General features: G+C 42.2%; 1 protein-coding gene across 1 annotated transcript in view; it reads left to right on the top strand.

Moving 5' to 3' along the window:
* The window catches only part of EIF5B (eukaryotic translation initiation factor 5B), a 36075-nt gene extending 17238 nt beyond the window's left edge, over positions 1-18837 (top strand). The window contains exons 8-24 of the mRNA XM_068182740.1: positions 796-882; positions 2304-2387; positions 4566-4861; positions 5473-5580; positions 5694-5804; positions 6674-6741; positions 7875-8016; positions 9540-9671; positions 10329-10511; positions 10636-10797; positions 12400-12531; positions 13845-13976; positions 14086-14162; positions 14278-14442; positions 15421-15559; positions 16083-16244; positions 17087-18837. Of these exons, the coding sequence (XP_068038841.1) occupies positions 796-882; positions 2304-2387; positions 4566-4861; positions 5473-5580; positions 5694-5804; positions 6674-6741; positions 7875-8016; positions 9540-9671; positions 10329-10511; positions 10636-10797; positions 12400-12531; positions 13845-13976; positions 14086-14162; positions 14278-14442; positions 15421-15559; positions 16083-16244; positions 17087-17194 (2288 nt within the window). The 3' untranslated portion in view covers positions 17195-18837. The remainder of the gene's footprint in view (positions 1-795; positions 883-2303; positions 2388-4565; positions 4862-5472; positions 5581-5693; positions 5805-6673; positions 6742-7874; positions 8017-9539; positions 9672-10328; positions 10512-10635; positions 10798-12399; positions 12532-13844; positions 13977-14085; positions 14163-14277; positions 14443-15420; positions 15560-16082; positions 16245-17086) is intronic.
* Positions 18838-20830: the final 1993 nt, after the last annotated feature.

A 20830-nucleotide genomic window follows, 5' to 3' on the forward strand; every position in this document is an offset into this window, starting at 1 on the left:
ATTTCAGGGTTTAGATTTTCTAAATGTTGGGGATGTACAGGGTGTAAAAGGCCTTTTACAAATGTGATGGTGAATGCTTTGTGTGCATATGTATGTCAAATACAAAGTAGTTTAAATAATAGTGACTTATAATTAAGTCTGAGTTTGTTCCAGGGTGAAAATACATTGATCCTACTTTTAGTACTTTTAAATTGGAGTCAGTTTGTTCATTTGCTTTCTGGTATATAAAACCAGTTTTCAGCTCCTGGGTGCAAGTTGTTCAGGGCAGTTCAAAGAGCTTGCATTTTTTGAAACCTTGGAATTCATTGCACTGGTAGATGTAGGTTGAACGTGTCAGTTTTTTACTTTTGTGGTTTGTTACTTTCCTCCGGGGGATTACTGTTGCTTTTCTGAAGACTAACCCTTAGTTTAAAAATTTCAGATGTACTTCTTGCTTAGCTGTTTTCTCTTGTTCTTTTTTTTTTTTTTGACATTAGTTACGTGCCTGCTTATCATGTATGGAGTATGTGTAAATAATTGAAAATGGTGCTTATCTAAATTGTATCTTTAGTTTTCATTTTTAGTGGAACAGTAGGGGAGGTGTGGGTAATCCACTAGTATTACTTCATTTTCTCTTGTCTTTTAAAAAAAAGGGAGGAGTTTTTAATGTCAATAACTGACCTATCTTACAAACCTGTTCAACTGCTTAGAAAGCTAAATGTTTTCCAGATAAGCTGGAGTGGAGCTGTATGTGTAAGTCAGTCAATTTGCACTTTGAAAGTATGTAGCAAACAACTTCCTGTCTTAAAATTTCAGAAAGTGTGGAGGTAACTTCCCCAGCTGAAGATGCTGTAGAACTGGAAACACCAGTGAAAGAAGAGGCTGCTCTTCCTGTAGATCCAGGTTGGTGGTAATGCTAATAAATTTCAAACATTTAAGCTTGTGTGTCAGTGCTGCATCATAGTTATCATACCTTGCTGGATGGGGCTGAATGGCCATCCTTTCTTGAGGCAGTTGCCTTTTTCTTTTTTTTCCTTTCTTAAGGGAGGAACTGCTGAAATTTTATGGAGTAAAATGCATGAAGCTTCAAAATGAGTGTGTAAAGGTTCCTTATCCTGGGTGTACTCCAGTGTTCAATTGGCTTGGTCAGTTATCTCAAAGGCACATTCAGTGCCTTATTCACCCCTTGACGTTTCACTTGCTTTTACAAGTCTATTTTGTCAACAGTTAGGTGGAGGTAGGGAGGAAATATGCTGCTTCTAGAATTGATAGTGCAGTATTCACAGCGATTGAATTTTTCATGCCAGATGCTTTGCTTTCACAAGTGCTGAATGAAGAGGATATGTGTTAGCTTGTGGAACTGAGCTATCAGCAAGTTTGCTGATCAGATTGTTGCCCTCATCTTTGCCTACACACAGTACTTGCTTGGTCAAAATCACATTGTACTGGACTTCTTTCTCTGCAAGGAGACTGTTTCATTTTTTACCCTGATTAAGTCAGACAAATACTGACAAAATGCAGCTTTTGCAAACAAAGCTGAATGTGTCCTGTGATTCTAGCTTGACTTATCTCATGATTGCTATTCTATTGCCTTAGCAGAAGGGCTCGCTGGCAGAACACTAGTTCCTAGCTAATATTCCACAATGTGGAACTTGGTCTTCATTTCAGAGAGCTGAAATCTATGATGTGTGTGCTGCAGCAAATATATATTGTGTAATGCCTCTTTTGGAGAGGGTTGTATGTTTGCATTTTTCCATTCGTCTCTTACTAAGAGCTGCAGTCTTTTCATAAATCCAGGTGAATTCCTGCTGAATGAGTATGTTTAATGCTTCTGGAGTCCATGGTATATTTATGTTAAGGCACCTGGTGTCATTTTTATAGACAATTTGTATATTCTCACTAGTTAAAATTCTACTGTAATTTGTATTCTTGCTTCTCTGCCACTTTGTTACACATGGTGACTGTTAATTGGGCAACTCCTTGCAAGGATCATGATTGTGGTACAGGTTTGTGTGGCAGGCATTATGCAGGTCTTGGCATGATATGCAGACAGGAACTAGCTGAGTAGGTTTCTGTGTTTTTCACAAAAGTTTGTCTAGGCAAAAATGCTAGCACTACATGATCTTTGTGGAGAGAATTGGAGATTATTTTTAAAGTATGCAGCATCTTCTTTTTATGGAACGTGGAGATACTTCAATAGAATTCTGGTAACAGCAAACTTGCAAGTTGCAGTTGTCAGTATGTCAAAAGAAGGGGCATCTAAAAATGTTATATGTTGCTGGACTGACGTTTTTTAACTTCAGTGTTGGGTTTCTTGGTTTTAGAAGAAAAGGAGGAAGAAGATGAAACAGAAGATGCAGGTCTGGATGACTGGGAAGCTATGGTTAGTGATGAAGATGGAGAGAAAGGTGGGCATGTAAATACCAAATGTATGTTTTTTCTGGTTAAGAGGTTTGGGCTAAGTTTTCTGTTTCTATAGGAAACAATATTTTACTTAGTTTTTTCCTCTGCTCTGTTAGATAAATTGTGAGGTAAGTATGATGATAAATACATACAAGAACCTATTCTCAAAAGCAGAGCTTTCAGAAGCCATGCACATACTGCTTAAGACAACCCTTTGGAAATACTCTTATGTGGAGTTACCATCTAAAATAAATGGCTTGTAATATTTTTGCCCTTTGTTATGGGAGTAAAAATCTTCTCTAATGTGTGCTTAAACCATCTCTGTGAGCTTAGGGAAGCTTTTTACCTGGTATTGTATTTCTCTAGTAATAATTTCAAAGCTGTAGTATTTTTAGTATGTGAATCTGGCAGCATCTAAGAGAGTACCCCTGCGAGAAGTTTTCAAAGAAGCGGGGGAATAAAATGGTGTGAAGGTTAAGTGTGCACGTGCTATAAGTTCTCCTCTACAAGGAGAGGCTGAAAGAATTGAGATTGTTAGCTTGGAATAGAGAAGGCTCTGGCGTGACCTAATTGCAGCCTTCCAGTACGTAAAGGGAGCCTACAGGAAAGATGGAGAGATGATTTACAAGACCATGAAGTGACAGGACAAGGAGAAATTGATTCAAACTGAGAGTAGCTTTAGTTGAGATATTAGGAAGAGCTTCTTTACTGTGAGGGTGTTGAGACACTGGAAGAGGTTGCCCAGAGAGGCTGTGGATCGCATCCCTGGAAGTGTTCAAGGCCAGGTTGGATGGGGCTTTGAGCAGCCTGCTCTAGTGGAAGGTGTCCCTGCCCTTGGCAGGGAGGCTGTAACTGGATGGTCTTTGGTGTCCCATTCAGCCCAAACCATTCTGTGATTCTGTTATGTGCTTCTTTGAGAGGCAGGTTTAGAAGAAGGGAAAGAATTGCCGGAACATACGTGTTCCTGTGCATGTATGCCGAAGGCCATATTCTGTTTGTACTCAACTGCAGTGTTTATGGGAAACTTAGGGCTGTGCTACAGTGCAGGGATAACTTCTCAGATACTTTCTTCCAGTGGTAGAGGAAAGTGTATTTCTGTGAGCCATCCTGAGCAGGAGTTGATTACTGGACTTGGTGCTACCTTAATGTCTTAATTGTTTCTTTTGCTTAAAGACTATTTATTCATCAAGTACTTGTCACTCGCCTATGCTTCTGACAGCTGTGCTTTTGAGTGTAATACTTGGCATACAGATACACAGACCAGAATGGATTTCATTCCAGCACAGGTGTGTTTCTCTGGTGCTTTTGAGTTCTAAGGGCTTCTCGCCTTCTTGAATGTTTGTTTTACTCTGGCACCACTGTCCTGGAGAGGACATAGCACTTCTTACTGCTTGGATTGAAGGCTCTGCCAGTGGGATACAGAAAAAGAGCCTTCCTGAGAATTAGATTTAGTGTGTTACTAAGCTGATGGACTGTGAGTGTAGCAAGGAAACGTTACTAATCTCTAAGAGCAGTGAGCCTGCCAGCAGTGTTGTAAGAAGGAGAATCCATGGTTTTAAAGTGATCATCAGCTTGCCTTTCATGATTTTACAGGCGATTGTAAATGGGAAGCTTTCAAAGAATTAAATTACTTATTGATAATTCTTTGTTTATCAAAGAATTCCTATGAAAAATGCTGATCTCTGAACAGTCTAAGAAAACTTGAAGATGAGATTTTTTTTTTTAATGGGCATAGAAGAGACCATTTGTTCTGATTATTATGTCTGCTTAAATGTGCCTTCCTGATCAGCAGTGTACAGAGCCCATATTATAGTAATGATTTGGAGTATTTCAGCTTTATTAAAAATGTGTCGGTGCATTATTCCTTTATGAAGTGCATGTGACTTTAAAGAATGTCTGAATGTTTGCAAATAATGTTAAACATAAGTGTGCTGATAATATCTTTCTTCACTCCACCCTAAACTTGCTTTCTTTCTGGATTTGAAACACAAGCCAGCAACTGTGAACATGAAGTGCTTTTTTGCCTTTTTTGTTACATTGGAAGTTGAAAAATGATCTTGACCAGCACTTATTGTAGAACCTACTCTCATTCCTCATTCTTCTCTACTAGTCTCTTTGTGGTGCAATCTCCCCCCAGAAGGTGAACTTAATAAAGAATTTTTACTTTACTTTTTTTTTAACAGAGAGCAAACCTGTCCATATTGAAGTCAAAGAACAAAATGAAGTGGAAGATGAAGAGGAGGAAGAAGATGAAGAGGAGGAAGAGGAAGAAGAGAGTGAAGAATCTGAAGACAGTGAAGGCAGTGAAGATGAGGATGAAAAGACTTCAGATGAGAGAGAGCCAGACTCCCAAGCTATTGGAAAGCAATCTATGGAAAAAAAGCCTAGCAAGGAAATTAGCTCTGATTCTGAGTATGACTCTGATGATGAGCGCACTAAAGAGGAGCGTGCTTATGACAAAGCTAAACGGAGAATTGAGGTATTAACTTGGATTCTTGTGTTGTATAACAAACAGATTAACTTTCTGTTAATTTCGTCAAATTTTTCAAAATGGTGGTTGTGTCAGGGCTAATATTTAAGCAGGTTCAGAAATTATAGTAATTAAGAAAAAAACCCCTTGGTTTTGTGTGAAGATAAAGTATTTGTTTTTTGTTATCTTGACCACAAAGATGGCAACTTCAGTGTTGTTCCCCTTCACCTCTATATCCCTCCTGGTAAAAGAGGCTTTTATTGTTTACAGATAGATATTTTCAAGTTCTAAAAGATGTGTCTAAACTGTTCAGTGCTTTCATAGCTGTTAATTTTTTTGTTTCCTCACCCAAGGTGCTTGTTCAGAATGCACCTTCAGCAAAGCTAATGTTAGTGGATATAACAGCTTAGCCTACTAGATTGTGACAAGAACCAACCAAACAAAAATGTAACTGTTAGTCAAAAATTTTTGATTTACCAAAAAAGGGATGACAGCCCTTAAATTGCCTTGAAAATGTAAGTCCCACATCTAATTCTGTGCTTGTATGTATGTAATCAAGTCCAGAGGTAAGCTGGGATTTTTGGTTTGTACTCACCAATTTTTATATATCTTTTACATAGAAGCGACGAGCTGAAAACAGCAAAAATATGAACACTGAAAAGCTCCGAGCACCAGTTATCTGTGTCCTGGGGCATGTAGACACAGGCAAGACCAAAATTTTAGATAAGGTAAGGTGTGGAGTGTGAAAGCACTGCCTGTACCTCTTGTTCATGCATTTAATTTTTTGGTTGAAGACAGAAAGAATTAGAGAGTGCTCAGTCTGGTCTTTTTTTGTCTTTAGCTCCGCCACACTCACGTGCAGGACAGTGAAGCTGGTGGTATCACTCAGCAGATCGGTGCAACTAATGTTCCTCTTGAAGCTATTAATGAACAAACCAAGATGGTGAAAAATGTAAGTTACAGCACTTCAACGACTGCATCTTAAAAAATACGGAACGCAGACTAATAAAGGCCTCGTGAGATTTCCTGACATGGACCCATGCACCTCCTCCCCCACCCCCCGGTCTCTAATTTTGTGGTTGATTGTTTTTTAGTTCCTGACATGCCCCCAGCACAGGGGAGGCTGTCTCATTTTTCATACATTTGATTTCAGTTAATGCATTGCTGTTTCTTCAGAAAAAGATGCAAATACTGTTTACTGTGTTCTGGGCAGTGCACATATGTACACAGACTGCTTACTTGTCAGTATTTTGATTGTAAATTGAGACTCTTGAAACCTCTTGAGTATATTTTGTGTTAAAAACTTACCCTTTGCTGTGTATGCTGAAATTTGGCCAGTTTCTGGTGAATTCTGATGAACTTTATCATGTTACAGAAATAGTAACTGTTCTGTAGCATTTGTTTCGGATACTATATCCTATTTTGCTTGCAGAAGCAGCTGGCTGAAAAGCCTTGGTATAGTAATGGCTTTTTCCAAGATTTTGCTCAACTTAGTAAACCTGTAAATTTAAGGGAGAGAAGAAAATCATCAAGATAAGGACGGTACATATCACTACCTTGATATGGTTTTTCTTCTGTAGGTTGCCTTACAGATTTTAGCTTAGCTTATGGCAAGTTGGCACCTGGAGGAATGTGCTGCATCACTTTTTTAAATGTTGAAATGACTGTTGACTGATTTGGTTTATAGAGGGTGCTGGCCTTAAAATATGTATCTGGATTTTTGAAGTGCAGGCTGTCAGTAATGTTGCCAGCTCTTATTTTGTTCTTTTTTTTTTTTTCTTGTGTAATCTCTACAAGATGTCTAATATTTTGAAATGTTAGTTTGACAGAGAGAACATAAAAATTCCAGGCATGCTGATAATCGACACTCCAGGACATGAGTCTTTCAGGTAACATTTTCTCACAATGTTGTACTTCTCAGAACTGATGGTAAAAGCATCTGGAGATATTCTGGAGATATTCTTAGCAAAGTGTGGTCTTTGCTTAATTAATTGTTTTAGTTTTAGTTCTCACTTGAAAAAAGTCCGACAAAACCAACTTAAAGTAGAGGAATGAAGTGGATTTGCTTCATTTGCAGGTGCTCTTTATATCTGGTTAATTGCTGGCCTTTTATAGCTGATTAATTTTCTGTCTTCGTGCCAGTTGAGCCATGAATATCTGAAAAAGCATGTAAATAAAATAGTTAGTGTAAGAGGAAGGATGGAAGCAGGAAGCTAGCTGGAGGGAAAAAAGGTGAGGATTTCAGGTGACCTAAGTACTCTGCTATGAAAAATTAAAACTTTTTTCCTAGTCTCTCATTCATAGTGTCCCAGTTAAGGTAACTGTAAGACTGGGAGTTACTAATTATACAAGTCATCTGAGCAGAAATCAAATGCATTCTAGGAACACCAGTGGCATACAGGCCAGCCACTAAATCATTTTGTAAGGGTAAAACATGACATGCGTAACTGAACTCACTGAGATCTTGGGTGAAATCTCGAAACAGAAGGATTAAGACTTTGATGTGACATTTTTCAGTAAAAACCTTTGTAAGCATTGAATTGGTAATGTTCAGATCAGTACCTTGACATGGTACCTCTTACAGCTCTCCATCTTCTAGCCAGGTTTTGTTTGGCAACCAAGATGTGGTAGTCTCTTTACCTTGTATTGTATAAAATCGTGATAGTTTTAGTGTTTATGCAGAATATAAAAAAAGTCTTGTTCAGGTTTTACACTCCTGCATTTCACTTTAACGGTCTCAGATGTTGCTCAGAAGATAAGAATATATCTTACATTGTAAAAATATATAATAATATGAAAACTTTCATGATAATAATTTCTTAGTTTTGCTTACACATTTTTAATGTATTTTGTTAAATGAAAATTACAAAGTGCCATTTGAACAGTTTACATTTTTGAGGGGAAATAACTGATGAGCTTTAGCTTTTGTTTGTCAGTGTAAGTTTGACCTTGTACTTGGTGTTTTTATAAAGGTTCTGTTGCTAAATGACTCGTTTTTTTCCCCTATCTTTTTATGTCACAGCAATCTAAGAAATAGAGGAAGCTCACTTTGTGATATTGCTATACTTGTAGTTGACATCATGCATGGTTTGGAACCACAGACAATTGAATCAATAAATCTGTTGAAATCAAAGAAATGCCCCTTTATAGTAGCTCTCAACAAGGTAGGATAGATTTTTATCTTAATAGTACATTTCTCCAATCCAATGCTGCATTTGGCATTTTACAATTGTCTGTTTTCTTCCTTGAACTGGAATTGTTTTGTGTAAAATCTGAAGGGGTGGTTCTTGGGTCCTGTGTGTTGCATTTTTCTGTGTCCTTGATACCACAATGGCTCTACGGGAGCTTTGCAGAACAATCAGAACTTCTTGGAGTCCTGGCTGGTAAATTTTGTTGCCTTATGTAACTTCTGTGTATGACTCACACTTCTGGAAGTTGTTCTTCAGTTGTGGGTTTTTTTCCCTTGTGCCTACTTATATAGATTTGTGTGCATTTTCTGAGAAAATTCCAATACAAGCTTCACATTGACGAGTCATACTTTAGCCACTGATACTGGTCAGTTTGACTTGAAGACAAGCTGACTTTAGGCCATGGAGCAGTAATGTTGATTACTGCTGGGAAGTGTTTTGGGCTTTGCTATATTAGGTGGAAAATCAGCCAGTTACTTTCTGCCCTGTTTCTAGAAATCCTGTGCATGAGAAATGATGCTGCCTGTTTGTGATGGCTCAGTGAATTATTTGATATATTTATGGAAATTACTCATGTCCAATGACTTTGGCAGCCATCTGACATGCTGACGGAGAGCTGTCAGAAGGCTAGTCATGTGCAGTGTACAAATTGCAGTATACTTCAAAAATGAAAGGAGCATTAAGATTGAAGGTGGTTGGAACTGAGGAGGCCATTATCCCTTTGCCAAAACCAGCTACTTTTTGAAAGAATGCGAACAGCCTCTTGGATGGAGAGGTGTGCAGGCCTTACGGCAGAGTAGTAGAGAGTTCCCTCGGTCAGACCCAAAGACCCGACTCTCATTGTTGGCATCAAAGGCCTATCGTGAGCCTGAAATTAAAGAGCAAAGAGCTCTTGCATTTTAGGTTATAGTCCTGTTATTTGACCAGGTTATAATCCATTTTCTTAAACGATGTAGTTTTGATTTTTGGGCCAAGTCTGTCCTGCTTTGGCAGTTATCATGGGGAAGTGTTTCTGAAATACAGTTGTGTCTTTTGAACAACCCCCCTCTGGTCCCTTCTCATGGGAAGGGGTCCATATTTACCAGTAAATTTTAGAAGTTCTTTGTAAAACTGGCGTAGTTTCTTTTCAGGAAAAACCACAAACACCTCAGTGGTTTTGGGGTTTTTTTGTATGTATGTGAATCTATAAACGGGTGTCTTCTAAGGTTTTATTTTAATCTTGATGTAATTTATGCATATAAACTTTTTCCGTATGAAAAAGATTACTATAGCTTGATTTTTTTAAAATCTGAAGTAATATTGCTATCCTGTAATACTGCCTGACATAAACAGAGCAGCTAATAATATAGCAGCTAAAGAACACTTTAATTTGATTACTGGAGCAGATGGATGGCTGGCTAAGTTGGTTAATAAAGTATTTCTCACCGATGATGTGGCATAAGCATAAAGACACAGCATAAAGTAAGCTTCATAAGGTGACATACTGTTGTATTTTCAAGATTGATAGGTTATATGACTGGAAGAAAAGTCCAGATACAGATGTAGCTATCACCTTAAAGAAGCAGAAAAAAAATACGAAAGATGAATTCGAAGAACGTGCAAAAGCTATCATAGTGGAATTTGCAAAACAGGTAGGTTGGAATATTCAAGGTTCTTTGCTTAAAAGTGGTAGTAAAGAGGGGTGGGTGTGTGGTGTGGTTTGTTTTGTGTTAGTGGGTGGTTTTTGTTTTTTTCCCTTTTCCTCAAAACAGCTTGGAATATCAAGAAAACTGTTGCATCTCTTCTGACACATTGGTATTAATCGCTCATAAACCGAACTTTGTTGTTTTTACATTTTGCATAATTTTAACTGCTCCATCTTTACTGCTGGTTTGGAGAAGAACAGCTAATTGCTGTGCATGGTCAGTGGAGTCATAATTAGCAGATGAAGTTTTCGTTTACTGTTCTCTTTCTCTTTGGGAATAGCCTGAGAGAATCCCATCTGTCTCTTTCTCTTTCTCTTGGATGCTGGCAGGGTATGAATCACATCAGTTCTGGGAACTTCCTCTGTAGGTGACATACAATGCTGTCTAGAAGCTAGATGGGGTAATTAACTTTGTGGAATTATCCCACACTGCTTCCAAGTGTGGATTGAAGCTTCATGTTCCATAGCATGCTGTCAGTAACAGTGTTGGCTTTTTAAATTGGGATTTTAAAAATGCAGTGGTTCTTGCCTGGGGTTGAATATTGCTGTCAATACTGATGTGTATATGTGCTTTTCCCTTTGTAACTGTTGATCCTGATTCCAGGGCTTGAACGCTGCCTTGTTTTATGAGAATAAGGATCCCCGCACTTTTGTTTCTCTTGTACCTACCTCTGCTCACACAGGGGATGGCATGGGAAGTCTGATAGCTCTTCTTGTTGAGCTCACACAAACCATGCTGACCAAGAGACTGGCTGAGTGTCAGGAGCTGAGAGCTCAAGTCATGGAGGTAAACAGCAGCTCTTTCTTGAAATTCATATAGAAATTTCTCCCTTCCCTGCACCCTTCCTTCTGCTAAAAATTGTGTATTTGAAGTGCTTAAACAGGAAGTGACTTTTCCCCCTTTCATTCAGGTTAAAGCACTGCCAGGCATGGGCACTACCATAGATGTTATTCTGATTAATGGACGTCTGAGAGAAGGAGACACCATTATTGTTCCTGGGGTAGAAGGTCCTATCGTGACTCAGATTAGAGGTCTGCTGCTGCCTCCTCCTATGAAGGAGCTACGAGTTAAGGTATGGCAGCTGGTTACTGTACTGACAGCTAGAACCAGGAAAAAAATAGATCAAGCTTTATGAAAAGAGAACGTAGTAGAATGTGGTTATATGAATGGTATCTAAAGGGGGTACAAGGAGAATGCAGGGGACATCTGTGTCTTTTGTGAAAATGTTCTTGGATGTTCCTGTTGGGGTGTGGGTTGTCACAGCAGTGGCAGAGAGAATGATCAAGGAATTACCTTGCAAGGAGGATTAGGGTGTGTGTGCTTTAATAAGGGATTCAAGTATGTGGCTACATGTGAGAGGGAGATACTCATCTTAAATGGAAACTGGAGTGTACTGGTACAGTGGCTTATGAGTTAAAGTTATAATATAGCAAATATGGGAGTGGTTTTTTAGTAACAAAAACCATATACACTTTTATTTGAGAAAAGTGAACACATGAGTTTCTAAGGCTGCTTGGTGAGTGGCAGTGACCAGGACTTCTGCAGAATCTGCAGCCTGTTGGTGTTTTCAAGAGCTGTAGGTTCTGCTGCCTTAGTCCTGTTAGCCTGAGGAGAGGCCCTGAATTTGAAATCCTTCCTGCATGGCTTTCCATGAAATGAGGAGGAGACACAGAATCAAAAGGCTGGAAAAAAATTAATTTGTAGATTAAGATTAATGCATGCAATTCAAAGGTGATGGAAAGAGCTGCTTTGATGTTTCCTGTTTAAAAGGGAAGGAATAAATGTCTGCACAGACTTGTTTTAAGGCAAAGAAAACCAAACAGATAACCTAGGTGAATGTAATAGGATAGGCCTTTCAGGTTTGGGAACCCTGAGCTGGGGAAGTAAACCTAGTGTAGCTGTTAGGCTTTTTTGAGGCGGGCAGTGAGGATGCATTTTGATTCAGCTCGTTCATTTGGAATTGTCATCCTTGAAATAAGACTCAGATTTTTGGGGTGGAGGGCTAAAGGATAGAGGTTTGCAGTAACAAAGTGCTTATTGAGGAAGGAAGCTGCCTGGCAGCTTTAAGAAAAGGATGGGACATCTAAATAAAACAAATTAAGGAACAAATGAGAAAATCCTTCCAACATCAATTTAAAGATCTTCAGAAATAACTGGTTTTGTTATGTCTTAGAGTCATGCCCCGAGTGTGAGATCGTTGAGGCTCCCCTAGATGGGGAGAGAACCTGGGAAATTGAACAAGGAATTAGCACATGAGAAGGCTGGATGGCCCCCAGTGGGAGCGTGAGACAGCCCTTCCTGCAGAGAGGCTGGAGCTGTGTGTCAGCTGAGCCTTGGTGGTGTTGTTAAGCTGTTGGCATCTTCCCATCACTTGCCTATGGGGCTGAATTTGTGGGGTTTTATTAGTGAGTAGCTGCCTATTGTTGCTTGCTTTTTTCTACTGTATGTTCCTTTTGGCCCCCTTCTCTGCTTTTAGAAGACTTCCCTGTGCCCTGCCTACCTTGGCAGGGGTGCAGGGGGTATCTGGAGAGGAGCAGGAGGACTGAAAGGTGCAAGTGCAAAGCAGAGATGATCGTGATGAAAGCTGGGAGCTGCTGCACTTCACTGCTCCCTGCTGCGTTCTTCAGCTGCTCAACACAGAACTCTTTGCTAGTGTGTATATTCTCTTTTTCAGAACCAGTATGAAAAGCACAAAGAGGTTGTTGCTGCTCAAGGCGTGAAGATTCTTGGGAAAGATTTGGAAAAAACCTTGGCTGGTTTGCCATTGCTTGTAGCTCATAAAGAAGATGAAGTCCCAGTTCTCAAGGTGAGGTGGCTGATGTTGGGAGTACAACACACTGAGGGTAACTTGAGCTCTCTGGTGATGAAACTCAGATGTTGAGAGCTCAGTTTGCAAATAACTGGGTCTTTTGGTTGTTTTAAAAACTGTTCCAGTAACATGTTTTAGCCTTGTGCCCATGTGAAGCTTTGGTGGTATGATGTTTTTAGTATCTTGAGCAGTAGTTTTTTCCCTGATATTTTGCTGGGGTGTCTCTGCTGCTAGAATAAGGTTTGAAAACAAGTATCATGGCATAGTTTGACTCTGTTAATTACTGAGTTGGTATTTGTAGTAGTTTATGGATCTATTGTAAGCAAATTATATTGGGTACACATCTACTAATGGAGTTCTGCATACTCTCCTAATTGCAATGCTAATTTAAGACTTTTGCAATAAATTTCTTTTGTGACTTACACATTAAAAATGGTGGAAAGGATGTAGCTATCCTGAACTCAAAACTGCTCTGTTTTGCCTTCTGCAAAGGCGGGAAGTTAGTTTGCTAATTTACTTTTAATTTACATGTTGCTAGTTTACTTTTAGTCATAGTCTTCCTTTAGTCTTCTATCTACTTATTTGTGCCTTTGAAGGGAGGTTGGGAGGTTGAACTTTTGGGATGTCCAAACACAGACCTTGTTGCTGGGTCCGTACGAGTATTTACTTCAAGTGTACTACTGGTAGTAGATACACAATGGCTAAAAGTCAATGGCAAAACCCATTCATCTGCCAGAGGAAGAGACTTAAGTGTTTGAGGTTAGAAGGCATAGGCTCTGAAAAAATGTGTTTTATTCATTTCTCTAAAAGCAACAGATAGGCTTTGCTGCTCTTGCATCCTGTTTGGTACCCAGGCCTAAAGAGTGTTCAGGATCCTTTCCAGCTCGTGGTTTTAGGTGTCAGCTTTTGTCATTGATCCTCAGGCAGCCGAAGGCATTGCCATACAGTGTGGGCCATGTGTTTGCTCAGCCTTGCCAAGAGAAACCTGTAGTGCTGGGGAAAGTGATGTGTAGTCTGCAGAGAAATGTGACCAGCTCTGAAGGTGGGCATCTGCTCCATTTTACATGATCATCTTCCTACAAAATCCTTGGGTCTTGTTCAACTCAGGCTTTTCTAATGCCAGAAACAGTCAGCATCTCACAGGCTGTGTATGATTTACGCTGCAGCTCTGTCACTTGGGACCTATCACCGTGGCTGTTGCATGTTTTCAGCAGCTCGTGAACAGGAAGACTTTGTACCCTGAGGCATAAATAGCAAGAGAACTAAAACTTGCTTTTTTCTCTCCTGTTTTGTTTTTTTTTTCCCTAAAGGATGAACTAATACATGAACTGAAGCAAACACTGAATGCAATCAAATTAGAAGAGAAAGGTGTTTATGTCCAGGCTTCTACTTTAGGCTCTTTAGAGGCATTACTTGAATTTCTGAAAACATCAGAAGTGCCAGTAAGTACTGCTGTGCTTTGTGTGATGCCATTGATTCTGTGTTTAGTCAGTAAATGTTTCCTTTTCACTCAGAGATGAGTAACTTGATTGTTGTCGTTTTCCTCAACAGTATTCAGGAATTAATATAGGTCCTGTCCATAAAAAAGATGTTATGAAGGCTTCAGTTATGTTGGAGCACGACCCACAGTAAGTAGCTTTGCTGTACTGTGCTGATAAATGTGCGGTGGCGCTGCAGGCAGGCCTGGCCTGCTCTGGGTTTGTGGAGAGCCTGGTGAACTGTCGCGCTCGCTGTTCCCCGCAGGTACGCCGTCATTCTGGCATTCGATGTGAGGATTGAACGCGACGCACAGGAGATGGCCGATAGCTTAGGAGTTCGGATCTTTAGTGCTGAAATAATTTATCACTTATTTGATGCCTTCACAAAATACAGACAAGATTACAAAAAACAGAAACAAGAGGAATTCAAGTAAGTGTGAACAATTGTGTTCTGGATGTTTCCCAAATAAGTGTCTCTCTTATTTTAGTATAAAGGAAGCTGTATTTAACTACTGGTTCCCTTATTACTTAGCATTTGGTTCTGATGGAAAGGGAGGAGAGGAGGAAAATGGTAGGACAATAAATTGATAGTTTTCAAGAATTCAGTCCTCCAGTCTAATTGTTTAGATCTGGATTAGGCCTAGTAGGGTGAAAGCTGTGCAGCAGATGCAGGATTCAGCTAAAACTGTTGTATAATATGGAGTGTTTTTATTACAGTTTGCTTTCTATACTTGGCTTCTCTTCCTGGATTGTGGCAGATGGGTTAGTCTTGCAGAGTTAAAAAAACAAAACTAAAAGGATTTGGATTCTGTTATTTCATATTCATGTGATCCCAGTGTAGAGGGCTTAATTCTGACTGCAGTAACATGAATATGTAATCATTCAAGGATTTATAGGGACCCAAAATTAATTTTTGGAATCTTGTCACTGGGTGGCCTTCAGTAAAATACGGACAGTCAAAATAAATGAAAATGTATTTTGTTTCATATTGATCCCAACTTGAGTTTGTTCAGCTCACCTTCTAAATGTGTTTTTTCACTTGGCAAAAAAAAAAAAAAAAAAAACCTTGAAATTCTGGAATTCAGGCAGCAATATTTCTATTCCTGTGTTCTTGTGAGGCTGTAATCACACTGCAAAATTACTACTGCTTTGGTCTTGGTCTAAGTTGAGTGCTCAAGCCTGTCAAATTAAAATCCATGCCAGGCATGAATGATTATTACTCCTTGTAGTTCTTGAAGAACAGGTATGGACTAGAATTAGCAAGATTGGAAAGGAGGTTTTTTCCTGCTTTTCTCCAAGCAACACTCCTAGAATGAATGCTCAAGAAGCGTGGGAGAAGGCAGAATGTTAACGTTACATCCACTGTTCCAGTGTATCTTTCAGGGTGCCTTTTCTTGTCATCTTCCAGGCATATAGCAGTGTTTCCATGCAAGTTGAAAATACTCCCTCAGTTCATCTTCAACTCTCGTGACCCAATAGTGATGGGTGTCGTGGTGGAGGCCGGCCAGGTGAAGCAGGGGACTCCCATGTGTGTACCTAGCAAAAATGTAAGTAAGGGCCTCTTGCCACTGCATGTTTGATCCAGCTGGTAGTTCCTGGATGATGCACCATAGAGCGCTTGCATGCTTTTCCTCAGTGCACAGGCTGCTGGTGGGAGATGAGGGTCAGGCTTGCAGATCAAGTCTTTCTTCTGGGGCTCAGGTATCTCACTGCTTTCTGCCAGAAGAGTTGAGCCCTGGAGCAGGGCAGAGGAAGTGTGGCTGGAGGGCACCTGCCAGTTCTGTGCTCTGCTGTTGAGTAATGGGCGAAATTGTCCTACCTGGTAGCTAAAAAAGAGGAGAACCAACTCTGGAGATTTTAAGGGCTAACCAGCTGATATGCCAGATGAGCTGTGGGAGGTTGGTGTCCCTGCCCTTTGCAGGAGGGAGCACTTGCTGTGCCTGTGCTGAGGCGGCAGCTCTGCCAGTGCCACACTTCTGCAGCAAGTCTGTGCCTACAAAGAGGAGTTTAGAGAAGGGTGTGTGCACAGAGGTTTGGTGGATGTGTTACAGCTGCTTAATTGTATTACAGTTTGTTGAAATTGGAATAGTTACAAGTATTGAAATAAACCACAAACCAGTGGATGTTGCAAAGAAAGGCCAAGAAGTTTGTGTTAAAATAGAACCTATCCCTGGGGAATCACCTAAAATGTATGGACGACATTTTGAAGCAACAGACATCCTTGTCAGCAAGGTAAGAGCAGTCTGCATGTGTGGAGAGGGCTTAGGACACAGTGGCAGCTCGCTTGAAGTGGAAATGTAGCACGAAGCCTCAAAACCAGGGGAGGAGCCTTCTGTCACAGACTGACATTCACTTGGGAGGGGGTGTGCGTGGCACTGTGCAGCCCAAGTCTCTGGAGCCCTGCTTTGAGGTCTGTAGTGGTGCCTCTGCAGAGGCCTAAAGGAAGGAGGTGCTGTGGCTGCAAAGACTTTGCAGCCCAGAGCACAGGAGAGGGCAAAATGCCACACTCGCTGTTTGCCAGCTGTTTGTACACAGAGCTCAGCAGTCCCCCAGGGCACTGTGCTTGAAATGGCACAACAAATAGCCTTCCTCAGTTGCTCTGACTGTGTGGCACTGGGCTTGAATGAGGAGATGATCCTTTGCTGCATCCTTTGCTGTTGGAAGTAAAGCCACAGCTCTCCACCTTCCCAACTGCTTTAGTCACCGTGTCATAGGACACCTCCTGCCACACGTGTGCCAGGGGCATGTGCCCACAAATGAAGGGCAGGTAGGGCCTGGGATACAGACAGGCTGGGGTTGCTGGTCCTGCAGGCCCTGGTGGAAGCAGGAGACCTCTCCAGTTCTTGCCCTGCATCATAAGGTGTGGGAGCCCCTCTAGACTAGATAAGAGACATGGTGTGAGGAGAAATGAAGGGAAACAAATAGGACGGGTCATTCAGCTATCGGTAGCAAACAGGGGCTTGGAATGAGTTTTCCTGGTGTGCAGACTGTCCTTCAGAATAACCATTTCCAGTGTGCTGAAAGCTGCCGTTAACTCCTGTGCGTTTCTGATGGATTTGTCTCGTGTGTTACAGATCAGCCGTCAGTCCATCGATGCTCTGAAGGACTGGTTCAGGGAGGAGATGCAGAAGTCTGACTGGCAGCTTATAGTAGAACTGAAGAAAGTGTTTGAAATCATCTAGAAAACTTCTACAGCAATGGGGAGGCAGGAATAAACACACTCTTCCTGTTACTAAAAGAGTTACCAACAAAGTCCTATATTGAAGGCAGTGTTGGATATATGTTTGGGAGGAAAATATGTGGATAAAATGTTTTCCATGAGAAACCAAGAAATTTACACTGGTTTGACAGTGGTCAATTTACATGTTCCCATGGTTCCAATGTGCCTGTTCACCTCTCCTACTACCCTTCCTAATACTGGCTGCTGTTTTAAAGTTTGCCCTTCCCTCTCTTATACCTTCCTTCCACCCTTTTTCCCTCCTTCTCTACAAAATAAAATAAATTGAATTTTTATTACAGAACTAAAGCTCTTTCACTTTTATACTGATGAGAGCAGTACTGCAGTATCTGATTAACCAAGCTTCTGCAGGCTTTGTGATTCTCAGAACATTTTTGATGTAAGAAATACTTCTTTATTTATGCATACCTCTTTCCTTGACTTTCTTTTCCAACATTCTTCTGCTTTGTGCCTATAGAGTTTTTTTTAAATAGAAAATTAGGCAATTGGGTATCTCTGTTTGCTTTGTGTGAAACAATGTTGTAAAGCATAGCTGCCCACCTTTTACTGCTTGTACAGTTCATGGAAGTCAACCTGTAGTCATTATAATGCAGAGCCACAAATAAAGGAGATGGACGTAGCAGCCCATTTGTTTTACAGTTTGCTTCAGTAATCAAAATTTCACTTCTTGGGCTGTGGCAAATGTGCAAAGGCCGGGCAGGGGTCCTCTTGCCTCTCTGCTTGGCAGAAGGGTGGAGGCTGTTCCAGCAAAGGCGTTTCCTCCTCCGAATGCACTTGCTGCGTGCTCAAGGTGGTGGTGTCTGCGCTCCCCAGGCACTGGAGGGGCAGGCCAGGTGTTGAGCACGGCACAACTCCCGCAGGAGCTCAGAGCTGCCATCTCTTCTCCAGCTGCTGCTCAGGGGTGTGAGCACCTGCAAACAGCTGCGGGCCCGGGAGCTGTGACTTCGGATGCTGCATCACAACTGTGGAGTCACCTGGCAGCGTGGGACTGAACCAGCTCCAGCGAGGATATTTGTGATGACCAGGAGTCAGTCTGTAATCCCAGCATTTTCCTACCCCCCTGCCTCCCTGCCTGGAGTGGCAGCTTGATGTGTTCTTGCCGAGGCTGTCTCTGGGTGACTCGCAGCTCATGTTGATGGGAGCAAAACAAACACTCTTCAAAAGCACAAGCTGAAACAAAAGTGAGGATCGTTCATGCAGCTGAGATTTTTAGCATTTAAGATACTTACAAGAGTTTAACATTCACCATGCAGTTTGATCAGATTTCTTCTGTCACCTGGATTACTTTTTGTGTTGGAAAAATCTGAATGTTATGATTGAGATTATGTGGACTCCATTACAAAGGAACATTTAGTAACTCACCTCCTTTACAAATGGAATTTAACTTTCTGGATTTTTTTTGGTTAGACTTTAACTTGCCATTGAAAAGGACCTTTTCACTATGGTTGGTGTGTGGTGCAACTTCCCATCAGTGGGTGAACACAATGATCAGAGGGAGGAGACTGCATTTAATTGTTAAAATTTTCTTTTGCAAACTATGCAATCATGAAAACTACACTAATAAAAAGTTCTTAAGAACACAGATGTGTAAGAGTGTGGTCAACGTATTCTTTGTTCCCTCAACTCCCCAAGGGTGTTCTTCCCATAGGTAAAGTCTCCGGGAAGCAGATACACTCCTTTGGTAGGCTCCTGTTGTGGAACTCAGCCTGACAGTCAATTAAGGCCGAGTCCTTTTAAAGATGCCAATTTTACATCTGTCTGCGCGCCAGTTCCAAAACCAGGGCTGTACCTGAAACCTGACTGGTAAAATACCTGATTGAGTTTCAGCAATACCTGCCTTGGTGTGAGCAGTTGATGTGCTGGTTTTTCTAAACCGAGGAAGAGCAGAACGCAGCTTCCAAAGCAGGAACTGAAGGGGCTCCACAGGACTCGACCTAGAAACCAAGGGAGACTCAAGAGATCTTGGTTCAGACAGTGTGTGTCTCTAGACATGTATCGATGAGTGGATGCGAGGAAATGAGCACCATCAGGCGTTTATTCACACGGATCACTCGGCCTGCTCAAGGTTCCTGCTGTCTCAGCCCTCCCTGCGCTGTGGGAGAAGCTCCGCTCCCCTTGGCACCACCGGGGCCTGCCTTTGAGAAGTGCTCGGTGCCTCCCGTGGCGAGGGGCCCAGCACAGGGCTCAGCACTGCAGCTGCTTCTCACCCGTGCTGAGCAGAGCAAGCAAGCTCCTGCCCTGACTCCGGGGGATCTTGCTCCTGCAGCCCGGCAGCTGCCTGTGCTGTGCCGAGCGACTGCCCGGCCCCTCCCTGGGAGCAGAACCTGGCACCTCTGTGCTGAACGTCACGAGGTTCCCAGCACCCGCTGGGTCCCTGGGAGCAGGACCCCCATCCTCTCAGCGCACCCTGTGTCATCAGAAACGTCCTGAGGCTGCACCGCCCCATCGCCCAGGCCCTTCACAAAGGCGATGAACAGGACTGGACCTGGTACTGGCTCTGGGTACCACCTGGGCCTGGCCCAACAGGACTTTGTAGCACTGACCACCACGCCCAGGGCCTGCCTGCCCAGTTCTCAGTAAACTACTCGTTTCTCCAGCCTGTACTTCATCAGCCTCTCCCCGAGGATGGTACAGGAGGTTTAACGACAAGCCGTACTGATGTCACGGGAAGTGACATCTCCTGCCCTTCCCTCATCCATCACCTGGCTGTAGAGGTTGGCACCTCTCCCAGGTGTGTGCTAGGAGGAAGACAGGGTCACAACCTAAAGCTAAAACGCTGCTGCCACTGCTGTGAGCTGTGCTGCAGACAGGGATGTACCACACAGCTTTCTCTGCCCCGGCTGTACTGGCAGCTGCAGCGGCTCTCAGTGCAGCAGCTCCTGCCCTGTGCTAGGCAAGGTGCTTCCATTTGAGCTAGTGGTGCAAATACTGCTCCAGGGTTAGCCCAGATTGCATTCCTGCTCTCAATTCTATGCCCAGCATTATGTGGGATACTTCTCGCCTCCCCCCATCATTTCTTCAGAAGAGGTTTTTCTTACCAACTTGGTTTTTGTCAAGTGTTCTTCATTCTCTCCGGATCTCTGAACAGCCTTGTTCATCATATTGGGCCAAGTATAACTGTGTGAGGCTGGTGCACACCTGTAAAAAAGCAGACTTGCCCGAAACATGAACTGCTGGGATGCAAGCTCAGCTCCCAAGCAGGGACACAGTGATGGGATAGTTTATTTTGTCTCAGCCACTCCCTATAACCTATGTTGTTATGCTGCATGAAGGAAACCCGTGCCGCAGGCTGGGGAGAAGGGTGGTGTTTCACACATGGCTCTGTCTTGAGTAGGGGCAATGCAGAGGGTGGATGCAGGCTCGACCAATGCTCCGTGCTGGCTGCTCCCTCCTCCTTTACCGTGCTGCTTTGGGGTGACTGCTTCCTCCAGAAGCACGTGAGAGGTGACAGGACACCCAAGGTCAGACAGCACCCAGGCTTCAGCTGCCATCCTGTGTGTGCTTCAGGAGTGGCTGGGCCACCCTGGCTTGAATCTCTGAAGGATGAAACTGAAAATGAACTAATATTCTTCCCTCAGCT

This window comes from Anomalospiza imberbis, chromosome 2 (genome assembly GCF_031753505.1).
Source record: "Anomalospiza imberbis isolate Cuckoo-Finch-1a 21T00152 chromosome 2, ASM3175350v1, whole genome shotgun sequence".
NCBI lineage: Eukaryota > Metazoa > Chordata > Aves > Passeriformes > Viduidae > Anomalospiza > Anomalospiza imberbis.